Source organism: the organism of the source record quoted next, unplaced genomic scaffold (assembly GCF_019419815.1).
Source record: "Pyrus x bretschneideri cultivar Hongxiangsu unplaced genomic scaffold, Pyrus_bretschneideri_v1 Contig50, whole genome shotgun sequence".
In the NCBI taxonomy this organism is placed as follows: Eukaryota; Viridiplantae; Streptophyta; class Magnoliopsida; order Rosales; family Rosaceae; genus Pyrus; species Pyrus x bretschneideri.
Window position 1 is genome coordinate 947,830 of NW_025999788.1, and position 23,502 is coordinate 971,331.

Genomic DNA, 23,502 nt, shown 5'->3' on the forward strand with positions numbered 1-23,502 from the left:
GGATCTTTGCATTTGGGAGGTAGTTTGCGTTGCAAGATGGCGGACACATTCTCACCTACTTTTACCACTTCCTTGGTCGACATCCTCTTCCTAGTGGTGCACAACTCCTTCAAAAACTTGGCGTATCTAGGGACTTGCTTGATTGCATCCAACAAGGGTATGTTCACTTGAACTTTCCTAAATGTCTCAAGGATGTCCTTTTCAGCTTCTTCCTTCCTTGTTTGCATAAACCTACTAGGAAAAGGAGCATTCGAAGGAAAAGCATTAGTAGAAACTGAATTTGACACATTCTTACCCTTTTTGGCCGAATTAGACAGTTTTGGGGCACCAGGAACTTGCGGCAAAGACTCTCCCACCTTTGCCGTGGGTTTGCTTGATTCTTCCTCTTCAATTTGCAAGTTTTCATCACCTTTGGGACCTGATTGTGATGGTGTAGGATCTGCCCCAATCTCTTCTCCACTTCTCAAGGTTATGGCCTTTGCACTTTCGAAGCTTCCCTTTGGATTTGGAACGGTGGAACTAGGGAGCTTTCCTTGTTCACGAAACTGCCCCATAAACTCGGCAATTTGCCCCATTTGTTTCTCCAATTGATCCACCCTTTTGTCTTGGTTTTGCATAGCCTTAGCTTGATCGTCCTGCCCATTAGACAACTTAGTTAGTATCTTAAGAAGTGCATCATTGTCAAGGGACGTACCTGAGGCACTTGGGCCGGATTGGGCTTGATTTTGGGGTGGGCCGTAGGTTTTGGGAAAGAACCCAGGGGGTTGTTGCCTAAAGCCTCCTTGGTTTTGAGATTGTTGGGGCTCCCTCCATTTGAAATTTGGGTGGTCTCTCCAACCGGGATTATATGTGTTGGAATAAGGATCGTTCCTTGGTTGGTTTTGGCCTTGAAACCCAATTGCATTGGCGCTTTCCCATCCACCATTTTCAATCAACTGTGGACATTTTTCAGAGGCATGTCCATGCATAGAACATACGCCACATACAATTGGTCCTTGCATCTTCATGCCCTCGGCCAACTGAGACACAATAGAAGTAAGATTAGCCAATTGTGAATTAATGTCAGAAGTAGAACTTACCTCATGAACATGTTGCCGTGGGGGTCCTCTTTGGCCTACTCCTTCGTATTGTTGATCGTTCAACGCTCGATTAGAAATCAAGGTCTTGGCAGTCATAGGTGTTTTGTCCACTAATGCTCCACCTGCCGAGGCATCGAGCATTTGACGTTCTAATGGTAGGAGGCCCTCGTAGAAGTATTGCAAAAGTAGCTCCTCCTTCATCTGATGCTGTGGACAAGAAGCAACAAGTGATTTAAAACGTTCATAGTATGCAGGAAAAGACTCACCTTCATCTTGTTGAATTCCACTTATTTTTTTACGAAGAAGAATGATGCGAGAAGTTGGGAAAAACTTCTCCAAAAACGCTCTTTTCATACTCTCCCATGAAGTGACAGTGCCAGGAGCCAACTCGTATAACCAATCCTTAGCTTTATCCATTAAAGAGAACGGAAAAGCTTTCATCTTCAAAATACTTCCGTCAACATTGACGGGAGTCATGCTTGAACAAACTACTTCAAACTCTTTAAGATGCTTGTTTGGATCTTCCATGGAAAGCCCATGGTATTTAGGAATGTGGTGCAACAAGCTTGACTTCAACTCGAATTCATCGGTCTTGCCTTGGGCAGCCGCGGGGTATTGAATGCATAATGGTGCGGCATTGGCCAACCCTGAGGCCGAAAGCTCTTTAATGGTCCGATTGTCCGCTGCCATAACTTCTTCTTCCACTTCTTCAATCTCAGATTCGGCCTCTGAACTTGAACTAGGTTCACTATGTTTGGGATGCCTCCTCTTTCTTCTCAAATCACGTTCAAAATCGTCGTTAAAGTCTAAGATATGTGCATGCACAGTTTGAGAACTCCGCGTCATGCACTAGTACCTAAAAAAAAACAAGAAACAAAAATAGGTCAGAAACTAAAACAAAATCAGAAACAAAGTGAAATAAATGAAACAAAAACAATCCAAGGGATTTAGCAAAGTTGCTAATCCCCGGCAACGGCGCCAAAAATTTGATGCAAAATATATTAAGCACACAAATTAAACCCTCTTCTGACAATTGTAGCAAAGTATGTAAGTAGGGATCGTTCAAAACCGGGGATTAGGAGGGATTGCTAAACTCTTGAAAACTGACCTAAGAAGTCCAAAACAAAGTTAAAAACACTAATTTGGACTCAAAGAATGAAAAACCAAAGTTAAAACACTAAAACAAAACAAAAACTCAAAACAGCAACTAGAAGACTCAAAACTGCCTAAAAACCACTTTCTGGGCAGTTTTGAGCACCTACACTAATTTGGACGAAATTGGTTGAAAACATGACTCAAAACACTTAAAAACATGAACCAAAACAATTTCTAACTAAATTGAGACTTCAAAGTAAAGGGGGATTTGATTTGGACGAAATTAAAGTTGAGAAAACAGATTGCAAAGTAAAACTGATCTTGAAACGTTTTTGGGGTTTTTAATGGATGATGGACTAGTTAGGGGTTCTTTCTCCACACATGACAAGTATGCAAATGACTCGATTTCCAGTTATTCCTTCATAGAATTATGAATGACAGTGCCCCAAATTAACCGTGACATCACTAGTTAATTCTCAAGTTTTCCTTGTGTTATTGAATTGGATGACATCATACGACAACCCAAAGCATTCTTCAAAAGTTCCTTACATGACATCATAATAAAGATACAATCAAAGATCATTACGTTCAATGAAAACTATAAGCATTAACAAAGCACTTGTGACTATGACATCATGACACTTATGCTAGGAATTGAACTTAACGCGATTGTGACTAGCAATCTTCACTACTTGTGCATATAAGTGTGTGCCAATTATGTGAAACAAACTTATATTCTAGCATCATATTCATGCAAGCCAATTAAGTGTCGACCCCTAATTAACAAACACAAATACGTTATTACTCGCACAGTTAAGCCAATTGCATTCACGATTCAAGAACTCATAACTGGAATTTATCAAATCAACTTGCACACATAGTTATGGCTTCGAAATCACCCCTAACCAATAGGGGTTTAGCCACTCATGTTCATAGCAAAATGAAAGGAAAATAAATTAAACATTGAAATCATAAAACGAATTACACCTAGAATGCACCAACGACGAAGCTTGAGCATCCAAGAGTCCTTCCTTCTTTCTCCTTGCTACGGCACAAAGGTGGATGGGATGGTTGGGATGTGTTTTAGGATCAGGGATTATGGAATTGGATGGAGGATAGGCACGGCAAGGTGTAGTGTTTGGTTGGAATTGTGTTTCTAGGATTTTAGGATGTGGAGAGTGGTGTGGCTAGATGAATGGACGAAAATTGGGTGAATGAGTGATTCCCCTAGTGCCTTGCTGCAAACCCTTATTTATAGGGCTAGGAAAGGTTTTGAAACACTTAAAGGATATATGTGTGTAGCTTGGACAAGGTAGGACGGCTAGTGACAAGCTAGGAAGGCTAGGAGACAAGGTAGGACGGCTAGTGACAAGCTAGGACGGCTAGTGACAAGCTAGGACGGCTAGGAGACAAGCTAGGACGGCTAGTGACAAGCTAGGACGGCTAGGAGACAAGCTAGGACGGCTAGTGACAAGCTAGGACGGCTTGTTCTTCCAATACAGAAATTAGGCACCATGTGTGAATAGATAAAGCCTTCTAGAAATAAGGTTTTTAGGCCCCCTTGCAGCTCCCTAACTGAATTCAAGCCTTCAAATTCGTCCATCCTCATGCCTCCATGCTTGCACTATCCAATCTTGGCCCAAAAATGCTCTAGAATGCTCCAAATTGCTTCTTTTTGCATACTTTGACACTAAAACCTGAAATTGCACGAAAATGACTTTAAACACTAAACTAACTAAGGAAAAACAACATAAATGCATGAGAACAAGCCAATTAAGTCACATAAAAATGCTCCTATCAATTTATATATGTTTTTATAAGAGTATAAATTTATAAAATTTGGTTTAGTGACAAAGAAATTTAACTAGAACGGATGGTTTTGTTGTTTAAAATGAATGAAGAGATCTTAGGTTCAAAATACCATGTGTGTTTATTTACATTTCAATATTTACAAATTTCCTTTTATAACAGTATAAATTTATAAAATTTGGCTAAATGATCAAAAAGTTTAATTAGAAGCAATGATTTTTGTTGTTTAAAATTAACAAGAGGTCCTAAGTTCGAAATGCTATGTGCATGTTTATTTTTTTCAATTTTTACAAATTTTGTTTGGTTGTTAATTTATTTACTAGCTAGTAGCTATGTGGGTTGCTATTTTTAAATATCCATTCCAATTCAAGTCTAATCTTCAGCAAAGAGTAATGCGTAGACTAAATTTTTAGATCAAATTTACAAATAATATTATATGTCATCAAAAGGTTTAATTTAGTGTTCATTCATTACTTACATATCCTTAAAGACTCAAAAAAATTAATATTTTTTTAGTCTTATATTGACGAGGTTAGTAAATAAGAAAAAATAACTCAAAATTTATACAAAAACATTTTAAAAGTTTAGATGGAAAACAAAATTCATATTATATCTACTTGAAGGCCCGAAGTTTTTTAGTTTTCTTCTCTTGATACAAAGTAAATTAATTATTCCATGTTTCTAAATTATTGAGTTTGAAGTGTTTTTCTAAATATAATTTTATCGATGTCTTATGTATGAAAACAAACATTTTTTTATATGAAATGAGGGCATATTTTTTTACGTTGTCCCGGGCCTCAAAAATCTCTGGACCGACCCTGTGGAAGGCTATGGTGTTCCAAGTTTTTCCTGGTGGGAAAGGTATTATCGAGGAAGACGATCAATCCCAATGTAGTGATGGGGGTGTTCAAGGATTTGTGGATGCTGAAGGCAGATGTGGAGGTTATGGCAATCGGTGGTAACTGTATCATGTTCTGTTTTGGTAAGAATGATGAACTGAAGTGTGTGTTAAGTAGTAACCCATGGTACTTTGGCAAAACCCTTCTAGTTTTGGCTAAGGTTAAAGGTTTGGAGGTGCCTATGGATGTTTCGCTACTAGAGCAAGAGTTTTAGGTACGTGTGCATGGGCTTCCACCGTCCCTTATGTCCAGGCGAATGAGGGAGGGGGGAACTTGGAGCGGCGTTGCGGAGAGGGTGATTAAACGGCTCAGGGGTTAAAAAGGGAAGATCTTAAGCAGTGCGGGTAGAGAACTCCTCATTAAGGTAGTTGCTCAAACTTTTCTGACTTATGCAATGAATTATTTCTTGCTTCCGAAAACTTTTTGGGATGATCTACATCAGTTGATGGCTCGATTTTGGTGAGGGTGTGATCCGAATGCCTGAAAAATACATTGGTGGTCTTGGGAGAAGTTATGTCAACCTAAAGAGGAGGGTGGTACGGGTTTCAGGGATTTATTTGCGTTTAATTTGGCAGTTTTAGCGAAGCAAGGGTGGCGTTTGGTCCATTAACCTGATTCTTTAAAGCTCGGTATTTATTGAATTTTGAATGTCTATATTTTGTATTATGTAAAACCAAGTACAAGGAAAGCTCATATAAATGAGCGGAAGAAAGGAAAAGAAACAGAAGCCGAAAACAAGGAAAAGCAAAGCAGAAAACATGGAAAAGTAAAGCAGAAAACATGGAAAAACACTTCCTTGATTTATGCTTTACCTACAACTAAAGGTGAGGACAATCAACAACTGTCACCACTATGACAACTATGATAGCCAATGTACCATACATACACCCATGCTTTCTTCCAATACTCCCCCTCAAGCTGGATCAAAGGGATTAATTGATCCAAGCTTGAACAAAAGACGTTGAAAATCAGCAGAGGGTAATTCTTTTGTGAAAATATCCGCAAGTTGATCATGAATGCGCGTGTAGTGAGTGTCGATCACCTTGGACTGAACTTGATTTTTGACGTAGTGACAATCAACTTCAATATGTTTAGTTCGCTCATGGAATACGGGATTCGATGCAATGTGCATAGCGGCCTGATTATCACAGTGTAGGGACATGGGTTGTTGATGAGGAAAACTAAAGTCAACAGAAGGCTTTTGAGCCAAATAAGTTCACAAGCAGTGGACGTCATAGCACGATACTCTGCCTCTGCACTAGAGCGTGCAACAACACTTTGTTTCTTGCTTTTCCAGGTAACTAGGTTGCCTCCCACAAACGTACAAAACCCAGTGGTAGACTTGCGATCGAGAGAATTGCCTGCCCAGTCAGCATCGGTATAGCCTGAGATCTGAGTGTGACTATTGTTGCGCATAAGAATTCCTCTACCAATGGAACCCTTAAGATAACGTAGCACACGATGAACAATCTTCAAATGATCCATGCTTGGAGAGTGCATAAACTGGCTAACAATGCTGACAGCATATGATATATTAGGACATGTGATAGTCAGATAAATGAGTTTGCCAACCATTCTTTGATAGTAACTTAAATTGGGAACTGGATCACCGTGAGTTTTTAGCTTCAAGTTGCTATCCAAGGGGGTACGAGCAGGCTTGCAATCTGTCATTTTTGCTTCGTGAAGAAGATCCATGACATACTTGCGTTGGTTGAGGAAGAAACCCTTGTGAGAGTGTGCCATCTCGATGCCCAGAAAGTATTTGAGAGTGCCAAGATCCTTGATAGCAAACTTGTTGTTGAGATACTGTTTAAGAGCATTAATCTCTGACATATTATCACCTGTCACAATTAGATCATCAACATAAATGAGCACAACTAGTTTACCCACTAAGCTGGAACGAACAAATAGGGAAGAATCTGCAATACTTCGACAAAAACCAACCCTTTCCAGAACATGACTGAGCTTGGCATACCATGCACGTGGACTTTGCTTGAGACCATAAATGGATTTATGGAGTTTGCACACCATTTCTGGATTGTTTGATTGAGGATGACCTGGGGGTAGCTTCATGTAAACCTCTTCTTCAAGTTCACCATGCAGGAAAACATTTTTAACATCCATTTGAAAGAGAGGTCATGCATTGTTAATTGCAATCGACAACAATACTCTAACAGTGTTCATTTTTGCCACCGGAGCAAATCTCTCTTTATAATCGACGCCATAGGTTTGTGTAAAACCTCGAGCAACCAAGCGAGCCTTATTCCTTTCGATTGTGCCATCTGAATGAAACTTAGTTTTGTACACCCAACGACTCCCCACTGCCTTCTTTCCTTTTGGAAGTTTCACTATAGTCCATGTGTTATTTTCATGGAGGGCTTGAAGCTCCTCTGCCATAGCATTTCTCCACTCACTGTGAAGATTGGCTTCTTGAAAACTTTGAGGTTCTCGAGCTTCATTAATGGCACTTAGGAATGTAGCAAAAGAAGATGAGACTTTGCTATAATCAATAACATCAGTCACGGGATACCTGGCAGTGTAGGTCACATAATCATGCAACTTGGATGGAAGTTTCCTCTCTCGTGCAGGATTGCGATGAACTGTAGGAGATTGAACTACAGGTATTTGAACAACATCATGGTTGGAAGGATCACTGGAGGGTGCAGTGTGAATCTCCGATGAGGAAGGGTTTTCATCTTCAAGATGTTCCACCGAGTGAAGGTTAACATCATTCGGCACATGATCACTAGGAGTGCATGTTGCATCTTCTCCGTTTGGATATGGAAAAGGAAATAAGTCCATCCATGCTCCCCCTGTCTAGAGTAATCCAGTGATTGTGAGAAGTAAGGAACATGTTCTTCAAATTTAACATCCCTTGAAACAACCATTTTTCTAGTTGTTGAATTATAGCACTTGTAACCTTTTTGGGTAGATGAATAACCTAGAAAGACACATTTGGCAGCCCTTGGGTCTAGCTTGTCACGATTTTGAGTTTGAATGTGAACAAAGCATGTACACCCAAAGACTCTCAAATGGGAAAAGTTGATCTTTCTATTTTTCAAGACCTTATAAGGTGATTTAAAATTCAACACTTTACTAGGCAATCTATTGATGAGATATGCCGCAGTAAGGACTCCTTGAGACCAAAACTTCTTAGGCACATTCATGTGAAACATAAGAGCTCTAGTCTTCTCAAGTAGATCTCTATTCTTCCTCTCGGCCACCCCATTTTGTTGAGGTGTTCCAACACAGCTTGTTTGGTGTAATATACCATGCGTGCTCAAGTAGTGTGACATGTTATGAGACATATATTCTGTGCCGTTATCTGATCGTAAAATATGAATTTTTGAAGCAAATTGGGTGGCCACAAGTCTATGAAAATCTTGAAAAACTTCCATCACTTCACTTTTAAATTTCAAAAGATACAACCAAGTAATCCTTGTGAAATCATCCACAAAAGTTACAAAATATTTGTATCCATCAAAAGACTCTATAGTTGGTCCCCAAACATCGGAATGCACGATTTCAAAAGGGTTACTAGCCCTAGACAAAGAGGAAGTAAATGGTAATCTAGTAAACTTAGAAAAATTACAAACATCACAAGGACTTGTAACTTTGCACATATTTGGGAACAAGGTGGATAGAACTTTTTCAGAAGGATGTGCTAGACGTTGGTGCCAAAGTTGTTGTTCTTGAGCTAAGCTTGAAGTGACTTGAAAAACCTTGGGAACTTGAATATGCTTGGAAAGATAGTAGAGACCATTTAAGAAAAATCCTTCACCAATCGTCTTCTTGGTGACTACATCCTGAAAGATCACATTTTTGGGAGAGAAAATGGCAAGACAATTTAATGAGTTTGTGATCTTGCTAACAGATAAAAGTTGAAAAGGGAATGAGGGAACATAAAGAGCCTCAGACTCGACATCACTTGAGATCAAATGTATTTTTCCTTTTCCCACAACCATAGCATTTTTTCCATTGGCAACTGACACTTGAGATGGAATAGAAAATTTTTCAAATTTATGCAAGTTTGTAGACTTGTTAGTCATATGATCAGTGGCTCCAGAATCTATAATCCAATAATCATGCACATTACCAATGTTGAGAGCAGTTGAGAAGGAGTGTAAGATACCTGGGATGTCCCTTTGTACCACGCCTTCATTTCCAGCCAGGAAGCCAGCAAACTGTCCTAGTAGTGCAGTTTGATTGTTGTCACACTGATTTAGTGGTCCTTCACTATCTCCAAGACCTTGTTTCTTGTGAAGAAACATAGCAAACTCGTTGATCAGTGCAGCTGGATTAGTGGTGAACTTCAGTGCTCCATCAGAAGAAGTTGTGGCAACATGATTTGCCTTGTAAGAAGGGTTGTACGAGCCTTTCGAGACACCTTTGTTATCCCTAGGAAACTTTGGTTTTAACTCTGGATGAAGAATCCAGCATCGGTCTCTTGAGTGCCCACCAGCATCACAATGGCTACATTTTAAGCCAGTTTTCTTTCCCTTGTAGCCTCTCTCCTCACCAAGTTTTTGGTTAGAGAAGTAAGCCCTAGCTTCTGGTATATTTGCCTTCATGTCCAAGGTCATGACTTTCCTTCGAACCTCTTCTCTTTGAATTGTGGCACACACACTTGAAAAAGAAGGCAGGTCGGGATTCATGAGGATATGGCTTCGAAGATCTTCGAATTCAGGGCTCAGGCTTGCTAGGAGTTGGAATATTTTGTCTTCCTCGGCTCTTTTAGTTAGCACAGCAGCGTCGATGGTGTGTGGTCGATACACATTCAGCTCGTTCCACATAGTGGTCAGCTTTCCAAGATGTTGCACAAATGGCTTCCCTTCCTGTTGCAAACCAGCAATGTCCTTCTTTAACTGAAACACTCTAGCCGCATTGTTCTGATTTCCATACATTTCCTTGAGATTTTTCCAAAGAGTCATGGAGGATTCAGCATAGCTAAAAATTTCTGCAATCTTACGATCCATGGAATTGAGTAGCCACGACATGACCAACTGGTCTTTGCATAGCCAAGCATCATACTCCGGTGAGGTAGTCTCAGGCATTGGAATAGCACCATTAACATAACCAAGCTTTGATCGTCCTCCCAGAGCAAGAGAAACTGCTCTCTCCCATGGAAGATAGTTAAACTCATTTAGCAAGACAGAACTAAGACGTTGATTTGGGTTGATATCAATATCTGAGTGTGGTGATGGTGGAGTAGCATGAAAGCCGTCTCCTTCCAAATTTACTAAGCTTTCTTCAGCCATGATTGAAGAATAAGAAGCTCACAAATCTCTCAAGAGAACACCACAGAGACAGGCCGGTTAGGGTCACTGCTCTGATACCATATTGAATTTTGAATGTCTATGTTTTGTATTATGTAAAACCAAGTACAAGGAAATCTCATATAAATGAGCGGAAGAAAGGAAAAGAAACAGAAGCCGAAAACAAGGAAAAGCAAAGCAGAAAGAAAGGAAAAGCAAAGCAGAAAACATGGAAAAGTAAAGCAGAAAACATGGAAAAACACTTCCTTGATTTATGCTTTAACTACAACTAAAGGTGAGGACAATCAACAACTGTCACCACTATGACAACTATGACAGTCAATGTACCATACATACACCCATGCTTTCTTCCAATAGTATTATCCTTGGTCATCTTTCTTGGAGGCGTTCACCCCATCATATAGCTCATTATGTTAGAGTAGTATTATGAAGGCACGCGAGGTGGTGGTGGGAGGGTCCAGGTGGGTAGTTGGCAATGGCGAGTCGATTAACGTCTGGAAGGATAGGTGGATCCGAATACTGAATACTTTTAAGGTCCTATCAGTTGCTCTAAGCTCCCAAGAGCGTATGAAGGTGAAGGAGTTAATTGATCTAGTAACGTTGTCTTGGAGGTTCGATGTGTTGTCAGCTTTATTTTTAGAGGAAGATGTGAGTATGATACGGTCCATGCCTATTAGCTTTCGTTTGCTGACGAACAGTCTGATTTGGCATTTTCACAATCTGGGTCTCTACACGGTTAAAAGTGGTTATAACGTTGCTCGGAAGCTCGTGCAATCTCCCACTCTTAGTGCTTCTACCTCAAATTCTGGTGGAAATTCATATACGAAGCTTTGGAAATTTGTTTGGAAGGCAAAATACCTCCGAAGGTGAAAGTCATTGTTTGGAAGGCTAGTCAAAGTATTATCCCTACTAAAATCAATCTTGCTAAGAAAGGTGTGTCATTGGAGGTAGGGTGTGCGCTGTGTAACGGAGTTCCTGAAATAGAGGGTCATGTGCTCCAAAAGTGTAGCTTTGCACGGGCAGTTTGCTTTACATCTCCTCTTAGGCTGCATTTGGTGAGCGTGCGGGACAATTCAATAAAGTAATGATTGGTCTCGTTGGTGGACCAACGCGAAGTTGACTTTGACATTTTTTTGTATGATTTCGGTGTGGCAGGAGAAAAATGCCAAGGTTTGGGAAGGAAAGTAGGGGCAGCCAATGGAGGTGGTTCAACGTGTTCTTAGTTGGCACCAGTCCTTCCAGATGGCCAACTCCAAGCCAAGGCTCCCTAAAAAGCCGTTGCAAACTAAATGGTTGTTGCCTCAGGAGGGATGGGTGAAGATTAATGTGGATGGTGCTACACGGTTGGCAAATGATGTGGGTGGTGTGGGAGTGGTAATTCGGGACTCGAATGGGCGGTTTGTTGCGGTAGGGGCTTCGAGGAGAGAGGGGATTGGCTCAGTGCTACATATCGAATTATTAGCAGTGACGGAGGGACTTCGGCTTGCACAACGCTTGGGGGTACATCAGGTTGTAGTAGAGAAAGATTCTACTAAGGCTATGGCTGTGATCAATATGTACTCTAGTGACAGGTTGCGGCTGCACTCCATCCCACTCTGTTTGTGCATGTCCCTCGAACCTGTAATGGGATAGCCCATAGATTAGCTCAGTTTGCTATTTCAATTGGCAATGAGGTAGTTTGGTTTGAGGATCCTCCTGACCTTATTCAGGGATCTCCTTATCCAAGATTTGATGTAACATCTATTGGAATATTAATATATCTTCGTTTTTTCAAAAAAGAGAAAAGAATATAGCAATATATTCTCAGAGGAGGCACCGAATTTGACCACTGAATGTTGCCCTAAAGCAATTATAAAAGCCATTAAGTTTGGACGTTTACCCACACACCAAAAAGATGTTTATTATTTTTCGTTCTCTTATTTTGAGAATATCTTATACGGCATGAATACATTGTCATGTGATATTTTATATAAATGAAAGAAAGACATATGACAAAAGCTTGCCCATATTTTTATTTTATTAATTCTAATGGTGTTGCTGTGCCATAGAAGTCATTCCCCTCTTCTTATCTGTTTGAGTTTATTTTTCCTTTTTTGTGTAGGCATATAAATATTGTCATGGTTTGGTCATCTCAAGGGGCTTCCCATATTAATGTTGGCATCGAAAACTGTATACTTCATCTTTAATACTTGTGCGACTTCTCCATCCAGAAGAATAGTAGTAATATAATAACAATATATATAATATGATATAAAAGTTATGAACTGTTATTAGCATTTGAGCGCCCATCAGATTTAATCCAGTATGCCATCTTTGAAGATTTTACCTTTTGTTAACGTTCTAATAAACCGCTATCGTTTCACTGTCGAAAAAAAAAATTCAACAATACGTCAAATACATGCACAAACACAAATCTTAACATGAATACAAAACACAAACTATTTTTTTTTTTTTTTTTTTGTCAAACTATAAATTTTATTAGATTATCAGTTAGATGAACCACTGATGGAGTTTGAATTCACGCTGTCATGTAATGGTTCAACATCTTTCCACTATTGTGGTAAATGATCACTTGCAAACACAAACTAACCTTTGATCTAGTTGTATATTTATTTCAAAAGAATGGATTTAAAAGGAATGACATCATTTTCATTCATGTCATATCATTGTTACTAACAACAAATGCTGAAAAATCAAATGGGTCTCACATTGGTTTTGGGTAAAGCATGCCTAAAAATTCAGGTATGGGTAACCACATGGAGTTGTTTATCTCATGCTCGTTTCTTCTCATCCTCATTTCTTTCAATATCAATTCGTGGTTTCTTTGATTGGAAGTAAGCAAAGGCTCTATTAGATTAAGGCGGTCTTAGGCTTGCGTCACATGAATGATGAGGATGACATATGGTTGCAATGAGATCGATATCTTACTGTGCCTAGCCAAATTGTGATCATTCAATTCAATCTTGTACTGTGAGTGCAATCTGAAAGTCTTACAAATATCGTACCATTTACTTTGATCTACATAATTTCAACCGTTGCGAATTAATTCAAGTTGTCAGAGTCAAACGAAAAGGAAGAATGAGGATCCTTTTCGGATTTTCTTTGTGAGGATTCCAGATATTATTCAATTACATATGTTCAGTGCGGCCAGTTTTCATCAAACGAAAAGAAAGAAATGATTTCTGATCACACGATATACGATAATATAATATGATTGAAGGATTTCCGAAATCCTCATAAAAAGGATCAAGAGAGGATCCTCATTCGAAAAGAAAGCTAAACACAAGGCAAAATGTGACCTGGTTTGGTACTGAGGTGATTCTGAAAAAAGCTGCTATCAAAAAAAGCTGGGAGCTGTTTTTGTGTTTGGTAAACACTCAGCTTCAGCTTTTTTTCACAGTTTTGGGTGAAAAAAAGCCAAAAACAAGAAGCTGCAAAACCCAGCTTTGAAAAACCGGCTTTTTTTCACATCTGTTTTGCATAAAAGTTTACCCAACACTTTAATACTGCTTTTTTTTTTCAAAAGCACTTTTACAAAAAAGTTTACCAAACACTCTGCGGCTTTATTTCACAGCTGCTTATTCTCACAGCACAGCAGAAGCAGCTTTTTTTCAAAGCACAGCAATACCAAACCAGCCCGTAGACTTGTCTCGCAAATCACAGTTAAGTGACAAAGGTTTTGATCAGATCTCTGTCACCCTATGAACGTCCTGGAAATTGCAAATAGCGTTGGCAAGAGTTCTTTATTGTATGCTCCTAAATTCAGCGCTCTCAGTATCAATTGTGATGTCTCGGTTGTCAATGACCATCAGTTGGCGTTTGGCATAAAAAGTTAGGAGTTCGGAATTATATCCTTCCCTCCCGTTTGCTTAGCAACTTTAGGTCATAGAAACGCTTATGGAAGAAGCACATATCAGATGCTTCATCATGCATCTTCAAGTGCTTTTTCAGAAAGCACGTCCAAGTACTTTTTTTTCAAGAACTTCCAAGGCCTTTTTCTTAATGCATTAGAATTTCCTATAAAATTTTCAATGTGCTTTTAATAAAAGCACTTCTATCACAAGTGTTTATAAACAGAAATACTTCTTAACCAATCTCAAACAAACCTCTAAAAATTTAGTTTTCCAAAAGCATTTAATGCTACCATAACTTTAGGTGCCTCCTTTTCTTGAATTCTCCTCCCACCCCTCCCACAACCCATCCATTAATATCCCAAACATTAAATGAAGCAATTAATCAAATTCAATTAGATTTATTAGTACCTTAATTCAAATGCAAACTAATATTAATAATAGCTAATAAAATTAGCAATCAAGAAATAACATAAAATGTATTTTCAATTTATTTTTAAATATTACATAACGGGCTATATTTACTACCAGATATAGTTGGGCTGTATATAATCCCAAAGCCCCCCTCTTCTTCTCTCCCTCAGTTTTAAAAAAAAAGCTCTGTGAAACCCCAGTAATGGCTGCTGAGGTGAGCTCTCTGTTTCGGGTTCTAAGTGGGTACAGTGACGATCAGCATCTGAGCGTTGGGAGCGGTTCTAGTGGTGAGAAATCAACGGCTCTGATTACAAGAGACTTGCTTGGTGGTAGTGGGTCGTCTCCTTCCACGCTTCCCAACGACTCCCAGGAACTGGACCTCGACTTACAGGTCCCCAATGGCTGGGAAAAGCGCTTGGACTTGAAGGTTGGTCAATTTCCTCATCTGGGTCATGTTTGTTTCTCGAGAATTAATCAAACAGTGTGTTCCATAATTTGTCCGCGAAAATTGTTTACATTTCTTGGTGGATAAGGCTTGGGAGCTTGATTTTGATGTGGTTTTGTATTGTTGTGTTCTTGTTTTCGATCAGATTGCTTTGAATTCTGGTTTCATGACATTCAATTCTGTTTCTTTTACGAGTTTAACTGATATTGTCTGTATGCGATAATGTGTTTTCTTTTGCTTAATTCATTGATTTGGAAATGTCTGTTTGGTTGCTGAGAAAGTTGTTTGTAACTTTCTGCAATTTAACATTTTTTTTTTTGTTCTTCCTTATAAAATCCAATACAACAGTATTTTCTCTTTTCATTATTGGCATATAATTTCCTCTGCAGTTGCACAGAGCCTTTTGGTGTTTATTAAATTTACAATCTTTCCATAGTTTTAATGAATATTAAAGGGTGTGATTAATATCATGAGGATATACTTCTGTATTTAATTGATTATTTTGATGATGTTCTTCAATGCTCTGCAAGTTCTAATCCCACTGTAAATTCTTTAAAATCTATATCTTTATGTCAATAAATTGATTAATTGTAAATATTCAACTCACCTTTTTATTATTATTTATTTCTGTACTTAATATATATTATATTGATTGTTTGCAGTCAGGGAAAGTGTATCTTCAAAGGTGCAGTGCCGAAAATTCACATTCAATCTCATATCAAAACAACCAAACCAATCCAACAGTTCCAAAGATGCAAGATTTGAACTTCCCTCCATCGCCGTCGTCGAAAATCCCACTAAATCTCTTTGATGATACCAGCACTAACCTTGATTTGAAACTGGTTTCATCATCACCACCACCCTCATGCAGTAACCAGGGCCTATGCACTCTGGACAAGGTAAAATCCGCCCTCGAACGGGCAGAGAAGCAACCGATCAAGAGGCGATCTTCGTCCATGTTGAAGTCATCTTCGCCAACTTACTCCTCGTCGTCGTCATCCATCAAAGAAACTCAGGAGGAGGACAGTGAGGACAAGCAATTTGCATCGCCATTTGCAGCAGGGTGTCCTGGTTGCCTATCTTATGTGTTGATAATGAGAAATAACCCTAAATGTCCTAGGTGCAATTCGGTTGTTCCGCTGCCTACGGTGAAGAAACCTCGGATCGATCTCAACAGATCAAATTGAGAGGAAGAGAAGACTTGTTCATCATGCTTCATATGATTTTTGTACATGATATTCTACAACTAGTCTTTTTTCTTTGAAGAATTACATCTCTTAGTTCCTATAGAAGAGTATATGTACATTCAAAAGGTTGGTTGTTTTTTCTAGCATAATTTTCCAAGACTTCTATCAGTTTATGCCTTCATTAGTTTTTCCAAATTTTGATTTGCTTGTATATTTGATACACCCTGACCGGAGTCAAAGCGTGTTGGCCGACGACACCCAAAAAATGGAGACGAGAGAGAGAGGTGATGACCACCATTCCTCGACTCCGGTCAGTGTGTGTCAATATTATTGAAATTTTTTTTTAGCAGACGATAAATAATTTACATTAAATTCATATAAACCACAAGAAAGAAGATTTGAAGTCGGGTGCAGAGAGCGAAGCAAACCAACCATTCGTCGTGTTCTTTGAATTCAATGTATTAGTTTGCTGAGGTTCTTTGAATCCTGCCCTAATTTTGTAAACAGGGCTAATATGAAATTTGGTTTCTGTATTAATGTTGTTGCTTCTAGGGCAAGTTATTGGCAGCATGCTACTATATATGCATGGCTGTTGGATCACAGTGGTTTGCCAAAAAGAGGAAGAGTTTTAGCAATTTTAATAGATTTTAGCTTAAATTGCAAAACTTGGCAGCAATTTTAATAGATTTTAGCATATCTTCTGTTAGCAAAGAAAAGCAAATTTATGTTCTTCATTTATTCGAACGATATTTTAATATATTTAAATCAAGAGAGAATTCGAATTTCAACGCAAAGAGTCGGGCACATTGTTTTAACCAACTTGACCACGACTGCAAGTGGATATCCGTTTTCATATGCCATGTTATCTAGGAAATGGATTCTAATTCAAGCATCAACCTACAAATCTAAAACCTGATTCTGAAGCACCTACATTAGAAGATCAGTGCCATTACATAATGTCATAATCAGCTGCAGTAAATGCACTTTAATTTTAGAAGAATTAAAATCTGATTTAATGAACCTTTAGTGAGGTTGCTTTACAGTTGCCACCGCCACAAGAAAATTTCTACTTACTTCCGCCTACCCTAACTTTACAATTTTCTTTTTTAATTGAAAAATGAGGGAACCGGATCCCTTCGGATTCATATATATTGAGCCTGCTGAGCAGACGATTCAGTCCGTTGAAATTTGATCCAACGTTTACAATTATTATAATTTTTAGAGGGCCCCCTGTTTGTAGCCGTTTGATCAAATTTCAACGGTCCGAATCGCCTGCTCAGCATGTTCAGTTTTATTGGATTCGAAGGGAATCTGGTTCCGAAAATGAGTACCATATGGATTGATGAAAAAATGCCCACACACAGTGCAACTTATCTAAGATAGGTTCATCGAAATTCTAACTTTACGATCTAGTAATACAATGTTATGTGTAGAAAAATTTCACATAACACTGTACCATTAGATTGGAACATCACGATGACAATGAACATATTTCATGTTAGTTTTTCTCCCGTACGAGAGGATACGGTGTATGTGTCGTCTCGTTAAAACTTTGTGTGGCTTTTAGTATAATCTATGAAAAAGAGTGCCACGCACTAATATAGATAAATTAAACATTTACACCCATCATCAAGCAAAACATCGGCTATGAAATCTGCTGGTTCTTCATACTAAGTACATATATTCATACTGCAAAATGAGCACGTTGATTATTCTTTATCAAATACTTGGAGAGTGGAGATTTGAACACAAACCCTCAAATGTAGAGATAAATGCTCATAATTATTTAAGCTACAAGTGTCTTACAATCAAACTGATTTAGAACTCGTCTGGATGTGCTTTTAAAATAATTGAAAGCGCTTTTGGAGAAAATGTTTTTTGGTTCTAAAAGAACTTAGGGTGCTTTATGCAAGAAGCACCAGTTATGTGATTCTTCCAGGAAGCACTTTAAGTGTTTTTCCAGAATTTACTTGCATTCTTACCAAGGATTGGTTCCAAAAACATCTTCACCAAAAACGTTTTTAGTGATTTTAAAAGCACATCCAAACGAGCTCTTATTCATTATCATATTATCTTTGTGGGGGCAACTATGTGTATTTCAACAAAATAAAAGGCATAATTTGTGTTTTGTTTTCTGTTTCTATCTAAATTGTAAGGAATGTAATGAGTTTTAAGGTTCCTTGTTGAGTTTGACATCATCACAATAAGTTCCCGGGCATTCCAACTAATTAAACACACAACACCAAATTCCCAACCAAAATTTGAAGTGCACCACAATATTGAGAAATGTTTCAGTGTGCCGAGAACATGGCTTGCTACATCAAGTTACAAAATGTTATAATCTAATTGGTTGGAATTTTTTCTTTCTTCAAGTTTCGAACCAATTGTATTATTACACTTAGTATACCATAATGTGTTCCTGACACTGAAAAATCCCTCCACAATATTAACACATGTTTTTGACCTTTAATAGGAAGAACACCATCTTTTATTTATGTGAGATCCCATATTTTTATAATATTATTTGGAGATATTAGAGTGTATTGTAGATGTTTACTACATTTCAACCATGTTAGCCGTTATGTATGTTGCAAGCTATAAGTGATTTCATGCTTACAATTACATGACTAATTAAGCTTTATAGCTTAGCCAAGTGGAGAAGACAAAGAGGAGATGGCTTTGGATTTGCTTACAAAGGACATGTGTGTATGTGACTCATGAAATTTAAGCAGGAGATGGCCATTTGTGAGAAGCTACATACGTGGACGTGTCTTTTGGTTATTCCATGTAATTGACACCTCATTGCCATTAGGATAAGAACCGGTCTTAAGTTTCTATATTTTATTAGTATTTTTACTTGGTTATTAAGTTTACTAACCGCCTCCTACTGGTATAAATAGAAGAAGCTCATTGTCATTTATCTTCAAAACCAAGATAAGCACTTGAATGAGAATAGGATGGCATGCAATGCATGCATTAGTTTACGTAGAGATTGACGTCTATATGCATACATAAATATAGTTATATAGAGTTTAGAATCGAAAAGAGATTGGAAGAAGTACATCGTGATCAAGGAGCTTGCTCAAGTACTTGAAGTCAAGCTATTGCAGTAGTGACGTGGATCTTCGTTTTAGCTTTGGAATCGAGGTATTGGTGAGGAATATCGTTTGCTTAGTTTGGAGATCAGGTAGGAGGATCCTCACTTATCTTTGTTATGGAATTTTTGTGAATGTATGTATATGTAAATATACGAATGTCTATGAAAGCTGCATAGATTTTGTTGTGATAGAACCATGAGGAAAAATGGTTTTGTTTTATATCATGATATGCATGTTGTTTTATGCTACAAATTAAAGTGATGGCTTAAGAGTGAAGGGGGCATAGCGATCGCCTTGGGTTTCGACTACAAATGGATTAGTACAACTACCTTTCTAAGAGAGGTACTAGGATATCTAAGGGTAGAGCATTAAGGATACTCTCGCTACACCTTACCATAAGTATGTTCATTTGGAGTTGGTCCAGGTAAAGGGGTAGTTGGTTATTGGACTGGTCATCAGGCATGTAGCGATTTATTGGGATCCTTTTTTCTTTTAAAAAGGAAATTGTGTGAGTATACAATCTATTTTCAAAACTAAACAAAGCTTTTGTTCCTTGAGGGGGGAGCGATGAACGTTTGTGATGCTCACCCCTACCTACTTTATTACAGGACTGGTGCACCTACAAATAGACGATCTAGACTAAAGTCGGGACAAGCGTTGTTGTTACTTGTCAACTTCTTAGTTGCTCATTGACTTTCCATAGGTTTTTGGCTCGTACATATGCTTGATTCCCTTACCGTCTTGAAGGAATCTTGTGTAGCCAAACTTAGCGCTTTGTACTTTCCAAATCGTACTAAAGAGTTGGTTTAGTATGATAATTACCTTAAACTCCTTGGTTTTGTTGTAGATTGTGAAGTTTTTTTCCTATGTAAAAATTTTATCCAAATTCAGTTGCCTTTTACTCTTCGTTTTACCATAATGATTTCTGCTTCCGTACTACTTAAAAATAAATTATTTTATTCCCCTCCAATAGCCTTACATTCTATTAGGAATGTAGTGCTATAGTGTTGGATTTTAACATTATAGTATTGCATTACTAATAGAGTGTGGCATTGTTACGTGCCCGCTTTTAGAACGTGGCAATTTATATTTATTTATTAATTTTATTGTTTTGAAAGCAAAGTAGCATTAGTTTCTCACCTACTATGGCGCCCCTTCTTAATTTGATACTACTGATTTTAATCCAGAAAGGAAATAATGGCAGAGAAAACTACTCCCAAAATAAATTAAGGGGAAAGAGACTCAAGATGTACAAATTCAGGTTAGACCTATACTTGCTCATGCTAGCATTCATGCCCTATTAAATACACACCCTCCTCTTCCTGACTGTGTCCTCTCTAGCTTCTTATATTTATCCAAATAATCCTCATCTACATGTATGTATATGTGTATGTATATCATATATGTTTCAGAGCACTTTCAGTGTAGTAAGGTCTCTATGGGCAATAAGCAACTCAATCCCTTTAAATGAACAGTAATTGTTTTCAATGAACAGTAATTGTTTTCAGTGAACAGTAATTGTTTTCAGTGAACGGTAACTGCCCAAGTGCATCTCTACTCCTAAACTGAATAACCCAGACAATTCGTACTAAAATATTAGTATTTTCTATTTTAAAATAATAAAAGATGACTTTATTTTTAATTTGGAATAATAATAAAAGATTGATTAAAAGTATTTGAAAATATTGGAATGTAGTGTAAAGTGGAAGAACATGGTTAGGTATTTATAGAAAAAAAATTATGATTTTTTATATTTTTAATTAGTTTTTTATAATTTTTATAATTATTTAAATTGTATCTGATGTCAACTTTGTGTCACATAGGCAGGGCACTGGGCTGGGCGACTATTGCCTGACTTCTCGATCGAGCTTGCCTTGAGCCCATTTTCTCGAGTGGGCTAGAGTGTTCTGAGAGGATGGAGTGTATTAGGTTGCCCATCCTCAAGGTAATAAGCAACGATGGAGTTGCTCTCATGACGTACCATAATTGGGTTAGTCATGTACCTTACGAGAGACTAACGATTCGTTTTTGTATACAAGAGTCAAGCAGTCGACCATCAACATGAGAAATTTTTCATTGTAACCAAGACATGAGTGGTACACCACGTATTTTTATACAAGTGGTGAGAAATTTTATTTTTTAAGTTATTAACTTTTTAACACACATATCCCATAATTTGTATAGTGACACATGATGTACCATTACGTGTACCGATCACGCTGAAAAATCTCTCCATCAACACACCCCGTGGCGGTTGGCAACATGTCCGGTCAATTGGTTGCCTACATGCGTATGTGTATATCATGTATGTATTCGTGAATTCCTCAAGATACAAGAGCACACATAAAGTATAGGCTACATAAAATGTATAATCTGTGTATCACCTACGAAAATGTAGTGAGGACCTGCTTAATTAAGGAAACTCATTAATCTCAGATTGCGACTAAAAGTGTTTCAATACGTTGGTCATCCTCTGCATTAAATCACATGAATAGGGCATATACTAGCTTCTTTTCTTTCTTTTCTACGTCATCATATTTAGAGAACGAGAAAATTTTCAGTGTGATAGAAACACGGCTCGGTACATCAAGTATCATACTACAAGTGGTTGGAAAATTGAAAAAAAAAATTTCTAAACATTTGTATTATGACACTTGGTGCACCAGAGCGTTTCCCAACATACGAAAAAATCTCTCATAGAAGGCACTCGCATCTCGTGTCAATGTTACACGGGCATGTGTTAACTTATCTTGTACTATCGATATAAGACACTACCGTAACGGTCGTGATAATATATACATGCCACGCAAATTACTCTCCATAGAGAAAGTAGGGAGATATTTAATGATGGTGTGTACTATCGATATAAGACACTACCGTAACAGTCATGATAATATATACGTGCCACGCAAATTACTCTCCATAGAGAGATAGGGAGATATTTAATGATGGTGTGTATGTAATTAAAATAAGGGATAGTGATGTCAAAAATTATGGTTGTATCCTATAAATGTTTGAAAACATCATTCAACTACAAATTGTCAAAAGTGATACCGTTTTAATGGCTTCCTGCGTGGAGCTAATTATGGGCATTTAGTAGACCAATTCATTAATATACCTAACGAACATTCAATGAGAATTTATTTTCATCATACTCCTTCAAGTTTTGCCTACCTACCTTCTTAATTATCACAATTTATTTATTTTATTTATTGATTTTTCTCCTGCTACATATTATTTTTCATGATAATTCCAAAAATAATATCACCCGTATTGGTATTATACATAGTATATATACACACACAGATATATACCACCATTTGAGATGGGTAGTGCTATTTACAACCCTCATTTTACTTCTCGCACATCTTTCTAATTTCCGGTTGTCGACTCGAATGAATTTAAAATTATCAAAGGATAAAAGTTAACAAGCGATGTGTGGGATAAAAATGGGTGTGCAAATAACACTACCATTTGAGATCTGTACTTCAAACTGAGATAACTGTTCTTTTTGTGGGGTGGAACACTAGCCCATCTTTCTTAGGGGGAAGAAGCTAAACTGTGGCCAACAAGACATAAAAGGCGATTCAAATTTAGGTGCAAAAATTCAGGTTTGGTCGGGGTAGGTTAAAATTGAAACATCTTCCCATACAATACGTTTTGTTGGTTGGATTACATAAATTGACAATTTATTTATAATAAGTGGGACTCATTTGGGGTTCATGTGAGTCCTTATACTATTGAAGTGGGCTCTGTGCATTCCAATTTTGAGTGATATATATATATATTTAGTGCCCTCTCCCTGTACCTAAACCCAACCAACTAATCCTAGTTCTCGTTCTTTTTCAAAGGTAATAAAGGATTTCATTCATAATATACCAAAGAAACCAATACATAGAGAGCCTGAAAAAGAACGTGGCTTTGAAAAAACCTCATCCCAGGCAAACCATATGGGAAAATCCCCGAAGGAAGAAAAAGAGCGACCAATGCTAGAAACAAAACAAATCACGTTCTGATATAATCATCAAATAAACAACTCATTAATCATAGCAGACCGACATTATCCCAAAAAGATACAGCTCAATGATTAAGACTATAGCGAGCCACACAATGCGCCACCGCATTTGCATGCATGACAAGGAATAGAGTTAGGCCAACTTTGGATCTATAAACTGACTTTAGCTAAATTATTATGAAATTACGAACATCTTTTAGGTACATTATTTGTAGCTATACTAGTTTACATCTGACGCAGTATATACATACGAAAATGCAGCATCAAAAGAAAAATCAAATCAATCTAGATCATTCGTGTTATGCCAATTTTTGTTTGATATGGATTCGTGGTT

General features: G+C 37.8%; 1 protein-coding gene across 1 annotated transcript; it reads left to right on the plus strand.

The window, feature by feature from the left end:
* The first annotated feature begins 14,553 nt into the window (after nucleotides 1–14,553).
* LOC103952028 (putative protein TPRXL) lies at nucleotides 14,554–16,236 on the plus strand. Its single transcript, XM_009363558.3, has 2 exons — nucleotides 14,554–14,850; nucleotides 15,531–16,236. Exons 1-2 carry the CDS (start codon nucleotides 14,626–14,628, stop codon nucleotides 16,053–16,055), a joined length of 750 nt encoding a protein of 249 aa, XP_009361833.2. The 5' UTR covers nucleotides 14,554–14,625; the 3' UTR covers nucleotides 16,056–16,236.
* The last annotated feature ends 7,266 nt before the right edge of the window (nucleotides 16,237–23,502 follow it).

What these genes read in the sequence shown, in the direction of transcription:
- LOC103952028 (XM_009363558.3), top strand. Translation starts at nt 14,626, where the DNA reads ATGGCTGCTGAGGTGAGCTCTCTGTTTCGGGTTCTAAGTGGGTACAGT. An exon ending in AAAAGCGCTTGGACTTGAAG is followed by an intron (nt 14,851 to 15,530) that starts GTTGGTCAATTT and finishes GATTGTTTGCAG; the next exon opens with TCAGGGAAAGTGTATCTTCA.